General features: G+C 40.8%; 1 protein-coding gene across 1 annotated transcript; it reads left to right on the top strand.

The window, feature by feature from the left end:
- Positions 1-7,250: 7,250 nt before the first annotated feature.
- HYAL3 (hyaluronidase 3) lies at positions 7,251-13,818 on the top strand. Its single transcript, XM_032208879.1, has 3 exons — positions 7,251-8,231; positions 11,088-11,177; positions 12,160-13,818. The coding sequence occupies exons 1-3, from the start codon at positions 7,308-7,310 to the stop codon at positions 12,583-12,585; spliced, it is 1,440 nt and encodes a 479-aa protein (XP_032064770.1). The 5' UTR covers positions 7,251-7,307; the 3' UTR covers positions 12,586-13,818.
- The last annotated feature ends 2,250 nt before the right edge of the window (positions 13,819-16,068 follow it).

The raw sequence follows: 16,068 nt of genomic DNA, 5'->3' as shown, positions 1-16,068 counted from the left end.
AAGAAGCTGTCAAAAGTGTGTAATGATTTGAAATTGTTTTCTATTGCCCCATAAAATGTTGAAATTGTTTTCTATTGCCCTATAAAATGTTGAAATTGTTTTCTATTTCCCCACAAAATGTTGTGAGCTGAGTTATTGTAGATGGAAATATTAAAAGGACTCTTCCTGTCATCCCACTAAACATGGTAGATTTGCTTATAAGAACTATTTGCCCTACTGCCCAGTTGTTAGTGCTGTTTTGTTTTTTCTAGTAGCAACTTCGCTTTTACATGTGATTAGTGCTTTTTCAGATTTAGCCAACAGAATTACTTAAGTACTACAGTTTGCTGAACAAACAGTGATAATCTGTTCTTAAAAATTTACATGTAAAGGAATGCTTAAAACATATTTTCATCATTAGTTGAAACATTAGAAATAATGTTTGTGCTTCAAAGTTCTTCAGACCTTTCCATCAGACAGAGAGACAACCACAAATGAAAGGGGTTTGTTCAGCTTAAGTAATATTTATTATGTGACCTACTGGATTTTGTACTTGGTGTGTGCCGAAACAACAGAGAAGGGGGAGTTGCAAATGGTCTAAAGAAATGAGTCTTGAGCCAAAAATTAAAGGTTATGTAAGGAGGACCTTTGCTCTCAGTTTTTTTGTGTGGTAAAGTTGGTAAAGCGGGGGGGGGGGGGGTGAAATTGGCATTTGCATTTTAAAACAGTCCTGAGTTGAAATGTAAAAAGAGGTAGTAGGCATTTGCATTAGGTACTGCAAGTACTCTGATGGTGTCAGGCATCAGAAAGGACATTCTAGATTTGTTGGGTGAAAAGAACAATGGCTTAGCATATAAAAGCCAAATGTTACTCTGAATTGTCACCGTCAGTGGAACACAAAGATTCTTTGGCATACAAAAGAATGGAATGGAAAAAATGATTTATATGATAGGTATGTTTACTTCAAAGAAGTCACATGGGGATGTGTGTGTGTGTGTGTGTGTGTGTGTGGGAGAAGTAGTCAAAATTCAGCTTATAGTAATTTTTTTTAGGTCAATCGTTTTCCAGAAGATCACAAAACTGTAATTCTTTATAGTATGAAACTCTTTAAAGAGTACCTTCACACACTTCAGAACTTGGGTAAATAAAGCCAAAGCTTTTGCTATGTAATCTCACTGTATGGCTGTTTCCCCTGAGTTTAAAAAACAGAATAGAGTTTGACAGCTCAAAAGCTATTTCCTTAAGATTAGATCAAATTGTTTATTTAAGGGAATTATGTGACCATCCGTCTTAACCAAATAACTCTGGCCATCTAACAAAACTAATACTTAAATAACACCATGTAAAAACCATAAGGCAGCACATAATTAAATATTATCAAATCTGACATCCTGGGCCCAGCACCTAGGAAAAAATAGGTCTTCAGATTTTGTGAAAAGCCAACAGAGTCCCCCCAAACTCAAGGGGGAGGCTGCTCCAAAAGGCATCTGCCACTGGTCATAAGATGTGCCTCATCAGTATCAATGCTGTACATGAAAAGGAACCAGAAGATGCCCATCCTGCTGGATCATGTTGCAGCGAGGTTAAATGGGCATACCATGGACCAACAGTAGCTTTTGGATGATTTTACTTATTATTATTTTTACACATAACTCAAGATAGAGAACATACCTAATACCCCTTCTTCCTCCTATTTTTCCCCACAACATGCTTGTGAAGTGAATTGAGGCAATGACTGCCCAAAAGCCACCCAGCTGGATTTCATGCCTAAGGCAGGACTAGAACTCCTGATCTGCTGGTTTTTAGCCTGGTGCTTCAACCATTAGACCTTTTTGAGGACAGTCTGTAGTTGCAATGCAGAAGGCCATTGTTATTTTGAGGGGTTTAGTGGCATATTTTGATTTATTCTTCATAATAAGAAAAGTTCTAGAAGTTTAGAACTCATTCAGAGCTGACCTGCTTGTTTAATGAATAAAGGAGAAGATGGATGGCAAAGTTTCACATAGTTTCAAAGCTTTACTCGCTGTGAAAGTCCCAGACTTTCGATTCCCACGCCAGAGTCATTTGCCAGCCAATCAAGGCCAGGTCTTGCAGTCCTATCCTCATAGCAGAACCATGAAGTCATGGTGCCAGGTTTTGATGAAAACCTGGGGATTATTGTTGCTTTTTGGGAGATTCTGCATGGAACCTAGCACTGGATACTGTGGAAACATGCTGCCCTTGGGGTATCTCTGCTGTTGTCATTAAGGAGCTCCTGGCAGCTTGTAAGAAATTTGGGTATTATCTTATTGGTAGGTATGCTTTTTATGTTATGCGTTTCCAAACGAACCAATTGCCTGGGCACCAGATCACTGCCCTGGTATTTTGCAAAACATAATTGGTGACAGGCGTGTGATCCAATCATATTGCCCTTCTGAAGAAGAAAATCTGCTAAACAAGATTATAGTGGCCAGAATTATATTCCTAGTTGGCCCAGCACAAATATCTGGGGGCCAGTGGCTCAAATATTAAACTGCCCCACCTGTGTCATGGCAGCATAAGTGGGCTCAATTTGGAGATTCAACTCCAAATGTGTTGCTTGCATTCATTTATTAGAAGTGGAAGAGAAGAAGGGACAAAAGTCATTGGATGGATTAGGATGGGTCTTTCACATTGCCACTATATGGGATTGAAAGGAGTGTTCTTTAAGGCTTCTACAAAATATTGCCCTAATTACTGAATACTAAATCCAATCTATTTCCAATTTAGTGCTTTTCAAAATATAAAGTTTTATATTTGGTGGCTTTGAATTTATCCTGACTCTTGGACAAGCCTCTAAGATTTATTGGCTAGATTTTTGGAAAGGGCTTGTCCTTGCTTTCCGAATTCTCAGTCTCCTAGTTTCATGCCTGGTGCTTTTAATCACTTCATCAAGCTGGTTCTAAAGATAATTTATCCTAAGCAAAATTACATTCAATGCCTCTCATTTCAGCTATTAATATTGCACATCAAAGAGGGATTTTCAAGTTTCCTATTATTCAGAGCACAACTCTATTCTGTTTTGGGTCTTCAAGTACATTCCTTGAGCTATTTCTACCTTCCCCAAAATAAAAGCTACTCTCTTTCTATTCACTTTCAGCACAGAAGCATGAATAGATTTTAAATGAGAGTATACTGTAATTTAATAAAATAATCTCCATTAGCATATTTCTCATACGAAAATACAGATCACGCAAAAGCAATAAAACAGGAGCAGGAACATTATTAACAAATATTATAGTATTACAGGCTTCGAGGTTGTATTGCACAACTTGTGAAATAGTAGCTAGGAGAAAAGACTTATGGCCTTACTGCTAACAGGAAATATTGTAAAATGTTGAGGTGACTGAGTATTCCCATGATGATCAAGGTACTAACGCACACCTCCGAAGTGTGAGCAAATATTGTACAGAGAATTCGTTTTTTTGGTCTGCAACGAAGTTTGGATTTCAAGCCTGCCGCTTCTGCCATGTTACATGTGTGGAAAAGAGTTTGATATTGACATCAACTACGTGGGAAGTTTGTAGTTTTTATTTGAAACCAGTTTAGTTTAATCAGAAAGTTTGGATTGGAAAAAAAATGCTCTGTTCTAGCCTGCTCTAATATAGTGCCTTCCAAGTGAAGGAGGGGATCAGTTCCCATAATTTTACTGACTGAGGTTTATGGGAGTGGAGATCTATTTGAGAGCAGAATGGGGAAATTGCATTTTACCTTATCTTGGTTTCTTTCAATGTGGGAGAAGTCAAAAGCCTAGTCCATGCAAACCAGGCTTTTAAAATTGTAGAAAGAGGTTGGTCTGCAGTTTCTTCAACTAGATATTAGCAAAGCAACCAATCCAAACCACCAAGTGGAAGCTGCCCAGACAGGAACTTGCACGTCTTGGGTTGGGAAGATGCATAACTGCCATAGAGTCATTCCTCCCAACATTTTCTGTGTTGATCCAAACATGTCTTACTCATCAGGATTTAATTTTAGGTCACCTAGTTAACATCGGTCTTTATTGGGCAGTTCCCACTTAAATATTCTCGCCATTTCCACCTTAAAATTTTAGTCCTTGGATTTATCTCCTGAGGAGTTCCTTCACCTGCTTGAACATGCTCAATCAGCTGTGGAGAATTTTGTTTTGTCCCCTGCTGCATTTGCTTAGGAACCACATGCCAAAGCCAATCTATTTTACCCTTTTTGTGATTTGAAAGCCACTTCTCATAATCAATGTCCTTAAGTTATTTATAGAAGCTATAAAGCATGAAAAGCATCACTTAAAAAGACAAATATTAGGGACAGGTGCACCTCAATGCATTTTAAACACAGTCCTCCACTGTGAAGCTGGCCCACTTAAACTATAAACTATGCCTGGATTTTCATTTTCTCCTATTGGCTCCTTTAATTATGATTGACCTTTGAGTCTTCCTAGTACCAGGGCAATATATGCCAAAGTACAACTGTATAGCCAATCATCACTATGATGGATTATGAATACACACTAGCTGATCTCAAACAGCAGGCCATTGATTTAGAACTGCAAGTAGACTTTCCTGTGCTACCCAGAAGCACCTTTTTGAGGGACATTTTTTCCAACCAACTAGATATCTTAGTTGCACAATGATCCCAAAATTTAGAAGGGCTTTATTCTTGGCCATGTCCAATGCCCTCCCAACAGCCATTACTAAAAAGAGAGGCATCACTTATTTAAATGTGTTTTTATTTTCCATTTCATTTTCGTACAGTCACATATATACTGTGCATAACCGTGGCCATATAACATTGAACAATAAACACAGCCATTCCTCTTGTCGGCAATACCCAAAAAAATAGAAACCCAATGTACCTCTTCGACCCTCCATATACCCTTTCTTTTGCCCCCCTCCAACTTCCCTTCTTCCCTCCATCCTTCCCCTCTACCCTACTTCCCCTCCCCCTCTACCACTCCTCTCCCCCATACACTCACTCCCTTCCTTCTCCCCCTCCCTCCAGTCCTCTCTCCCACCCTCGCTACCCCTCTTTCTTCTATCCCTCTACTCCTCCCTTCGGTGTATTTCTACAATCTATTAATATATTCAGCTTGTCCTATTTTTACAGTGAAATTAAAGAGCAACATATAACGTACTAATACAGATGGATTCGGAAACAGAATTAAGGGAGGCATCGCATAAATGGTAGAATATATGATTCTGTGACGTCCCCTCTAGGCAGGTCCTCGGCAAGAATTGTTATCTCCATTCTTTATCCTGGTCCTTCTGACTTGTTTTAAGTTGTTCTTATCAGATCAATGTGACTTTATTTCCCTGACCACAGGTAAGTACTGTTCTATAGTTTGTCAATATGGCATAGTCTTTCTTCTAATCCTCTTTAGATATTTTAGAACAATTATATGTTTCCCTCTTTCTTCTAATTGTGATTTTTGGGTTTTATTGGCTGATCTCTGACTGAATAAAGATTGATTGGTTGGTTGATTGGTTGGCTGGTTGGGACAGATAGTGGGTTGGGGACACTCAATGCAAAAGGTATATTTTTAAAGTTACCTAACACATGCCTACTGTAAGACTTGGTTTGTTCTAAAGGGAAGATGGTTGATCCACACAGGACACGTCCATCACAATTTCCTAGTTGTCATAAAATGATATTTTGCAAGCTGCGGGCCAAACAAGTGAACTATCTCCTAAGATCACAGATGTTTATAAAGTTGATCTAATAGCAGTAATTCTTTAAGGCAACTTGATTCCTAATGATCTAGAGCAGGAGTGTCAAACTCAAGGCCCAGGGCCCGGATCTGGCCCATGGGGTACTTAGATCTGGCCCATGGGGCTGCCCCGGAAACAGCAAAGGACCAGCCTGCGATGATTCTGCCGGTGAAAACAGGCTCCTGAGCTCAGTTTTTGGCTGTGACAGCCTTCTGCAACCGAGCAAAAATGGAACTTGGGAGCCTGTTTTCGCTGGCCACCATAGGCGCCCCGACACAAGTGATGTTGAGCTGGCCATACCCAACCATGCCTCCTGCCTCCCCCGAGGTCAAACACAACCCTGATGTGGCCCTCAATGAAATCGAGTTTGACACCCGTCATCTAGTGTGATGTTTTCTTTTCCTCTTTTGGCATTTGTTTTAATCCTGACATCCTTTCTTTCCCTCTTCACTAGCAGACTTTTAGAAAAACAGCAAGCAATCCTCACAAATCTGAACAAGAGAACCTGAGGCCAGAAGCTTCATACTTCCTACTCTGTAATAAACAAAGCACTTCCGTTATGAAGCTGGATTCTCAGATTAAAATATACCTTGTACAATGAATGTGTCAGATAACTTGATTAAATGAATGAATTGACTGATTATATTTCTATTCTAGTTTTCCACAATAAATAGATATGGGTCTCTCCACCCAACCCTGCACCATTGTGAGAAGGTGACAATTTGAGAAATAATGACTATCCTGAAGTCGGGACAGTGATTCATGAATAGTACATGAATTTAAATCTGCCATGCTGTCTGTAGCACAACTCATTGATTGTGGAGGGAGGAAGCAAACTTGGGTGTCCTCAATTCTAATCTGACATTTTTTTAAAAATAGTCTTTATTGGTTATACATTTTTTAAAATAAGACATACAAATACAGCTTTAAACATACCCTCCCCTCCCTCTCCCCCCCACTCCCGTGACAGTCGTTCACAGCCCAATATTTTTTATCCTTCCTCATTGTTTAGTCTCTAACCAGCATCTTCTTGTTACAAAATTCAGGGATCTATTACAATACGCACGGTCACGTTTAGTTCCCATTGTTAACAACTGCTAATTAACTTTCCCAGTTTTAAGTCCCTGTTGTTCTTGTTGTCGCCCACATATACCATAGGTTCCAGCTAAGATAATGTTCCGTTTCTCCTTTGTCCATCAGCCAACCCGTCATTCTGTCCATTTCTGCACACTCATAAATCTTTTTAATTATGGCATCTTCCGATGGTATGGTAGTAGATTCCCAAAATTGCGCGTAGGTTATTCTTGCAGCCACAATTATATGTAGGCTCAAATGCCATGTAGATTTACTCATATTTTCCAGTTTTATGCTTAGTAAAAAAGTCTCGGGTTTCCATTCCATACTTGCCCTGGTAACCTCTTTTAATCTGACATTTTAACTGCTACAATTGCAAGGTTCTCCATAGCTAATGGTTTGACTTAATTACATTTATTTTTTAATTTTCTTTTTATTATGTGCTATTGAGTTAGAAGTGATCACTCCCATCACTCCCTTTCTCTTTGCCAGGGGATGCATTTATGAACAAAGCTTGAGGAGTTCCAGAACAGATACCAGCTTATTCCATCCACCATGATCCTGGAGAGAATTATCTGGATCTGCATCACCTTCTGTACTGCATCTGTTAGACCCCTCGTAGGGAGTAGCTGGAAGCAGGCAGCTGCCAGTCCCATCATCCAGCATAAACCATTTGTTGTAGTGTGGAATTTACCTACAAGCAGATGTCAAGAGGATTTTGGGATCAGATTACCTCTGGAAGTCTATGGCATTGTGGAGAACAAAGGCAATGCATTCCAGGGACAAAATATGACTATTTTTTACAAAAACAAGTTTGGACTGTATCCCTACATCTCTCCACTAGGGGGGGACTGGCATAATGGGGGGATCCCTCAGAAGGTTAATCTGAAGAGACATCTAGAGAAAGCCACTAAGGAAATCACACAACTCTTGAACAATGACTTCCAAGGTCTGGCAGTAGTAGACTGGGAGGAGTGGCGACCTCTCTGGAGACGAAACTGGGTGCCCAAAATGGTTTATAGGGAGGCCTCTAAACAATGGGTGAGGAAAAGATTTCGTGGACTCTCTCCTGAGGAGCAAACTCACTTAGCTAAGGTAGAGTTTGAAGAGGCCGCACGGGTGCTGATGGAGGTTACTCTAGTTCTGGGAAAGAAGCTAAGGCCACATGGTTTTTGGGGCTTCTACAGATTTCCTGATTGCTTCAATGACAAATGGGGGAAAGTGGAGAACTATTCTGGCCAATGTAATCCGAAGGAGGTCATGTGGAATGATCAGCTCATGTGGTTGTGGAAGATCTCCTCAGCCCTCTATCCCAGTATCTACCTTCCACTGAAAGTACCAACTTTGTACCGCCAGCATTATGTACATCACCGTCTTGGAGAGGCATTCCGTGTGGCACAGTTTGGCACAGAGCATCTCCTTCCTGTGTTACCATATTCCAGGGTTTCCTACAGGCGTTCTTCAAAGTATCTAACTGAGGTAAGCACTCTGCGTTGCTCAGAGAAGAACATAATGATAGATCCAGGGATTGCAAATAATAGTTACATCTGCTATTTGACTGGAAAACATTTTTGCGCTGTATTCACTTTCCTGTACATGTTTCCTTTGTTATATTTATCTCACTTTTTTTCCAAAGTAATTCTGAATGGCATATATGGTTTCTCCATCCACACACTCTACTGTCAGCCCTGTACTGAATTCTTCCAATTATCCTTGGAGTAGATTAAATGTGGGAGAAACTTCCTGCTTCGTGACCATTCAGTAAACAGTATTTCAGTCTTGAGTCATCAATTGCAGTAAAAATACTATGTTTAAAAAGGGAATTGCAGTAAGTAAGATCCATTCATTAATTTTGCAAATTGTTGTTTTATTAGAAAGGAAAAAAGCTACTAATTAACAAGAGCTGTAGAGACAAATTGCATCTTTTCTGAACAGGCTACTCTGAGTAATTAAGTAAAAGGAGTTTGCTCTTGTTAGATTTTTATTCTGACTTTAGTGCTATTCAGTGTTGTAGATTTTCCTGAAAAATTAGAATTGGAATTTTTAAAAAGAAAATAATTCTATCGAAAATGTTCAGTTTGCATTGAAAAAAAAATCTCATATATATAACACTATGCATAATGGAAAAAATTGAATTCATAATAGGAATTGAGAAATTTTTACAGAAAATATTTTTCCATAACATTGCTGTTATGTAAAGTGTTACCGGATAGTTTAATTTCCTTTGGTGTTCCAAAAATGTGTACACAGAACTAAAAAAACAATTATTGCTTGGATTATAGGTATTCACTTGGTTTTTGGTACAATGGTCAAACAAATCTGTCAGGCTCTTCAGCCATAAGACACATGCAAGATTTGTTTGACCAGTGAATTCAATGGAACGTAAGTGTCTCTCCTGAATAATAAAGTCTCTGGCTGCCTATATCACTTATCCCAAAGCTGGTGATCCTCCATCTGTTTTAGACTCCAATAGCCAATTATGCTAGCTGAAGCCCAGTTCATCTCATTACTCTTCTAACTCGTAAGTACCAATTTGGGCATCTGTACGGCAGTGATGAGTTTCAAATTTTTTTAGAACCTCTTCTGTAGGTGTGGCCTGCTTTGTGGGAGTGGCTTACCAGTCATGTGACTGGGTGGGAGTGGCTTGCCAGCCATTTGACTGTGTGGGCATGGCCAACTTGTAAAATGTGGTGAAACTCACTTAACAATGCTCTTGCTTAGCAACCAAAATGTTGGCTCAGAAACTCTGGCATTTGAAGCACTCAAATCTTAAAGCTATCAAGTTACAAGACCCTTGCACCCCTAACCCTTTAGAAAAAAAAACCCAGGGGTGTTCACACTTGACAGCTTTAAGACTTGTGGACTTCAACTCCCAGAATTCCTCCTCTCGCTCTTCATCTTGATGATGTGCGGACGGGCGGTGGAGAGGGTGGAGGGAGCTGGAACTAGTTCTAAACAGCACTGTAGATTTGTGGAACCTCTTCTATAGAAGAGGTTAGAACTGGCAGGAACCCACCCCTGCTGTACGGAAAACTATATCTCTAGGTCTCTGAAAATAGATCTTTACGCTCCATTGAAACCATCTTAATAGAGACTTTATATCACTAAAATTATAATGTGAACCTCTCATACAGAGGTGCTTTTTCAAGAGGCAACTGGTCTTTGTTTTTTTTCTTTGAAGTCATTTTGTTTTTCATCCAAGAAATGAAATGTTTTCAAAGAAAAAACAGAAAGACCAGTTTGCTCTTGAAAAGGCATCTTTGGGACAACCGTGACCTGGATGACTGAGAATCTCCATAGACATCTCATACAGAGCTACTCACTATCCACTATAACATTCTGCCATTCTGTTGAAAAGGCGGCGGCGGGAGGGGTTATGAAGGCTTCCTGGTATTTTCTTTTGCTTTTGCTGTAACTGCTTGGGAATTAGGGAGAGGGATTGTCTTCAGAGAGGAAGCAGACTCCCTCCCAGCCAGTTCCAGCCTGGTTCCAAGGCCTTCATACCCTGAGAGTGAACTGTTATCTGCCTAGCACCTCAGCATTCTCAAAACAACCTTGCAGCATCACATTGACTACTGGTGGACTGCTCAGGGGGTGTTGTGGCCCAGCAGGAACCGTTGGAGCTGCCGATGGACTCAGATAGTGAGGACCCCTATGAATCTGCTGTGGAAGATGTGGAGGGCCCTGGGCAGGGTTCAGACTCAGAGCAGGGACCAGAGAGGCTGGTTGGCCACCAGGAGGCGCCTGAGGTATGGAGCAGTGGGGAACATCAATGGGAGTTTGCCCCTGACAAACAAGTGTGGAGAAACGGAGGCAGCTGTTACGGAGACAGAGTTATAAGAGATAATCAAGCCCAGGTGATTGTGGCTTGGCCCCTCCCAAGAGAGTATATAAGAAGAGACTTTGGGAGGAGACCTTTTGCAGGACACAACCGTTCGTAGTAATCTGGAGAACGCCTTGACTGGTCTGCCTTGTGTTCCCGTGTCGGTTGGAGTCTGGGCTGCTGCCAACTTCTTGCCAGTGAGTTGTGTCTGGGCTTTTAGCCAATAGGATTATAATTGCTGTGAATAAAGAGTGGCAAACAGCTAAGCCTGTGTCTGTGTTCATTACCGGACGGAGGGGGGGCCAGAACAGGGGGGGGGTTGATTTTGGGAAATGGACAAATTGCCTTGTGCTCTGTCAGAGGTTTTCAGATTCCACCGGACTTTACTGCAACCACTTTCTCCCAAGAAAAGTTCTTTTGATTCAACTTAATGGAATCAAGAGTTTGGCTTTCCTGAAGGAACAGCTGGGGCAGGTCCTCACATTTTCTCTTCTTCCTTTTGTTTGATTCAGGCTGACCTGATAAATACAATTGGAGAAAGTGCAGCACTTGGCAGTGCTGGGGTTGTACTCTGGGGCGACCTCTCCTACTCCCGGTCACTTGTGAGTATTTCTGAAACATTTGTAGGCTCCGTCCTGTGGAGGTGAATCTTGAGCCTGAAACAGGTCCGTATCACTTCCTTCTGCGCCAGTGGCATTCCTAGCAGCTATGGGGAAGGTTCTGTCCAGCTTTAAACTCTGGTTTAGGCAAGATATTGTAGATCCATGAAGTAATATGTTTTCCCAACAGTGAGATTTCACTAATTCTCTATCAATAATTCTTTCATGATTAGGTCTTCTTAGAGGACATTGTTCATACATTTGTGCAAATAGCCCAAAACCTGTAACGTTTTCAGCTTCAGGGGACCTAATAAAATATATAAAGCCAATTTGTGTTTAGAGGGAAAAAGAGGAAAATATTGCCTTCTTCTATTACAGTATTAGAACACACAATAACCAAACAAAAATTATAGGAGGCTGAGGCAATATTTTATATTATATAAATCAAATTATGGAATTTTCTACTGAAATATATAATGTTGCCTGCCAAGCTCGATGTTTTTAAATCAAATTCATGGAAGAAAAGACTATCAAACAGTATTCATCTGTGTACTGCCTTCCAGTAATGATGGCAGTGTACCTTTCCATGCTAATTGCTGAGAACCAGGCATGGAAAATGCTAATGTGGTGCAGGGATTAGAGTGCAGTACTGCAGGCTACTTCTGCTAACTGCCTGCAGTTTGGCAATTCAGATCTCACCAGGCTCAAGGTTGACTCAGCCTTCCATCCTTCCGAGATGGGTAAAATAAGGACCCAAATTGTTGGAGGCAATATGCTGACTGTGTAAACCCCTTAGAAAGAGCTCTAAAGCACTGTAAATCAGTAGATAAGTCTTAAGTGCTATTGTTATGTTCTGCTTATGAGTAGAAGTCCCTGATTTGTCCCTCTAGTAACAGAATGCTGGAATGGATGATTTTCTTGGCCTGATCCACCCTGGGGCTTCTTGAGTTCTTCAAAATCCTAATTCTGATCCTTTGTTCTCCAGGAGAGCTGCAAGAGTCTTCACCATTATATCACTACCACACTGGGACCTTACATCGCTAATGTGACTACAGCAGCAAACAGATGTAGTCGCCAGCTATGCCATGGGAATGGACGTTGTGTGAGATGCGACCCGAGTGAATTAGGAGCCTTTCTCCATTTGGACCATCAGCTACGGGAAGGGGACCTTGGGATAACAGATTTTCAAGACCAATATGTATCAATGCAAGATCACTTTCAGTGTCAATGCTATCCAAAGTGGGCTGGCACCCACTGTGAGAGGCCACAGAGGATAGAGCCCTTTGAGATACCAAAACCTAACCAAGCTTCACATTATAACAATGTGTATGATGCAGTGGATGATGGTGACTGTGACTTGGGATCAAATATCTATCCTACCTCCATTTACGGTAAAGAAACAGGAAGATAACGATTTCTCCAAAAGCAGCACTTTATTGAGTAGTAATCTTGATAAGTTTTATTCTAGGGAGTGAATGTTTCCTGATAACTTGAAGAGAATAACAGAATTCTTGAATTATGTTTGGATAATTTGGATAGTTTGGATACCTTTCTTTTACCTCATATTTTCTCTCTCTTGTCCTTACTTACATCTAATCTTAGCACGAACATGTTCCGGTAATAGCTGTACCCTCTTGACAATGTCTTATTCTTGCCCCAGTTCCTAAGGGAGACAGGCTTAAGTCTTTTGCTGTACTTGTGTTAGAGTAAATCTAGCAGGGAATGTATCTTAATTCTACTTTTCTGACTATACTGGACGTGATGGAGAGAGGATGGGGAAATGAATTGCCCAATAAGACTGGCATTCAGCCAGTTCATATTCTGTCTTTCCCCTTGATATCATGACACAGAGTTGATGTATGTGTGGATCTCTGTATCACATATGCTCTGTCATAATTATTTTTCTCTGTATCTCTTTGACAAAAAGCACACAATTGTATGCCAACAAAGTAGGTTGCAAGCAAATCATCTCAGCCCATTGTCAGGTTGTATTTTTTTTATTTTTCTCCCAAACTATTTATTGGGTTCACTTAATAGAGCACCTCAGGCAAGACTTGGAGGCCTTTTGGTCATCTCACCGAGTAGAGACGATCAAAGTCCTCCAAGTCTTGCATGAGAAAGGATGTTCTCTTTTGTCAGCAAAATTGATAATAATCAGTTGCTAAAAAAATAAATACCTCAAATAACTTCACACATTCTGTTTCCTGACATGGTTCCTCCACTACTTGCTACTAAATAAATTGACCGATGTGGAGCTGAGCACAATGTTTAGTCTCTCTTATTGTGTTTTCCAGAACCCAAGTGGAAAGATTTCTGTTGGAGATTATGGAAAACTGCTGCTGGTCAGAGTCCTGTAGATCATACAAGGTTCCATGGACAAAGTTAATTCAATACAAGGCAGCTCCATAATTACAGTATTTTCTTGTGTGCTCAGCTGTCTCCCACAATATACTGACTGCTAGTTTTTGGCCTTGTACAAGAAGAGGTTAATCCCATGGATGTCAAATCTCCAGAAAGTCTCCAGGCATCTAAAGTAGATGTACAAATAAATTTGATTCATCAGTACATTAGTGGACTTTCTAATTGTGGAAGGACACCATTGAATATGACCCATTGTGAACTTGGATCATAGTCTACTGCAGTGTTTCTCAACCTTGGCAACTTGAAGATGTCCGGACTTCAACTCCCAGAATTCCCCAGCCAGCATTCGCTGGCTGGGGTATTCTGGGAGTTGAAGTCCGGACATCTTCAAATTGCCAAGGTTGAGAAACACTGGTCTACTGTACATTTGTAGTCATTGGTACTATATTTGTATGATTCTGGCCAGTATTGCAAGATTTAAATTCTTTCTCTAAAACAATATATTCAACAGCCTTCTAAAGGACTGCAAGCTGCAGCCTCGGACAAAAATGCATTTCTTTGTAAGATGCACTGTAATTTTCTGAATTCTCATGTTAGGTTAAACCATAATTTACTATATTTGATACTATAATTGATTAAATAAGCCGCAATTGGCTGAGTTCACACATCACCTTAAACTAAGTTCCAATAAATTAAAGCAATACATGAACTTGACCTATTTGCCTTTGTCTCCAAGATAGTTAAAATACGATGTTAAAAAATGTGAAGAACTGGTAAGCTTGAAATGGATCTAACATAAATAAAATAGTATTCAAATAATTATTTCTATAAGCGAGGAACATTTTATTTATTTATTCAAAACATTATTCAGCTGCCCATCTTATACAGAACTCTGAATGGCTCCCAATCAAGAATTAAAACAACATAGAAACCATTTGAAAACTATTAAAACCATAAACATTAAAAATGAAAAACCTGGTGACATGTCAAAGGTCCAACATGCAGCCATCTCATCCTATCTTAATGCTAGGGCTTGGAAAAGCCAGATCTTCAGTGCTTTTTAAAAGCAAGAAGGTTTGAGGTTTGCCAAACCTTTGAGGTGAGATGCTTTCTATAGGGCAGAGGCTGCCATGGAAGAGTGATGCTTCCTAGCTCCTTCCTGTAAGATGGCAATCTTTAAAGGAAGGGACTAGAATAGCAATAGCAGTTCGATTTATATACCGCTTCATAGGGCTTTCAGCCTTCTCTAAGCGGTTTACAGAGTCAGCATATTGCCCCCAACAATCCGGCTCCTCATTTTACCCACCTCGGAAGGATGGAAGGCTGAGTCAACCCTGAGCCGGTGAGATTTGAACAGCCGAACTGCAGAACTGCAGTCAGCTGAAGTAGCCTGCAGTGTTGCATTTAACCACTGTGCCACTTCGGCCCTTCCCACATTAAATAGAAGCAGGCCCATCTATTTAATGTGGACCAGTAGATTAGAGAAAAGCGGTTCCATAGATAACCTGGGGCTGTGCCCTGTGGGGTCTTAAAGGTAATAACCATCACCTTAAATTGCTCCCAGAAGAAACTGGAAGCCAGGGCAGCTCATGCAACAGAAATATTAAATGTATAACCTAGAGACACCCATCACTGCGCATGCCTCTGCATTCTTTACCACTTGTAGCTTCTGAGTGATCTTGAAGGGCAGACCCATGTAGAACACATTGCAATAATCCAAATGGGAACTACCAAGACATGAGTGACCATGAGCCAGGCTTCTCAGTCCAGGAAAGGGTGCAATTGGTGCACCAGATGAATCTATGGAAAGCCCCACTCCCAGGCACAGCTACCACCTGCTCCTCAACCAGGAGCTATGAGTATAGAAGGACCTTGAATTTGTGCACCAACTCAGTCTGGGAGAGTGCCTCTCCTTCTAAACTCAAAAGATAAAACATCATTTGGGCCTGGGGTATGGGCAAAACTTAGAGCCACTCCATCTTGCCAGGGTTGAGTCAAAACCAGCACTGCCACAGCATCACCTGTCTGGATAGGTGCAAGGGATGTGTTATTAGGTACTACTACAGTCATGTCAGGAGCATTGAAGCACTTCTGGGTTTAAAGGATTGAACAGTATCACCATTGCCCAGGAGGACGCCCAGTTGTGGTCTTCTTTCATGTTCCTTCTTTCATGTCATGTTAAATATAATTAGGTGTTACTCACATAGTGATGATACTAGACCCCATACTGATGGATGACCTCCTCCAGGGGTTTCATGTAGATTTTTTTAAAAAGGCAACAGTTTCGAGCCCTGGAGCATGACACACTGTAGGGTCCTGGAGTTCAGCCTCTCTTTCCATACCAACACCAACACCAACTGGAACCATCACAGAAGTAGGAGGAGAACCATTGTATCCCAGTGTCTCCCACTCCAAACCCCTGAGGCTGGTCTCAAAGGATACCAAGGTCAATGGTATCAAAACCCTCTGAGAGGACCAGAAAGGCCAGAATGGTTTCATCACCCCATCCCAAGCCCTCCAAGTGTCATCAACA

The sequence above is a fragment of the Thamnophis elegans genome, chromosome 2, assembly GCF_009769535.1.
Source record: "Thamnophis elegans isolate rThaEle1 chromosome 2, rThaEle1.pri, whole genome shotgun sequence".
Classification (NCBI taxonomy): domain Eukaryota; kingdom Metazoa; phylum Chordata; class Lepidosauria; order Squamata; family Colubridae; genus Thamnophis; species Thamnophis elegans.
This window is presented reverse-complemented; position numbering and strand designations above follow the sequence as displayed.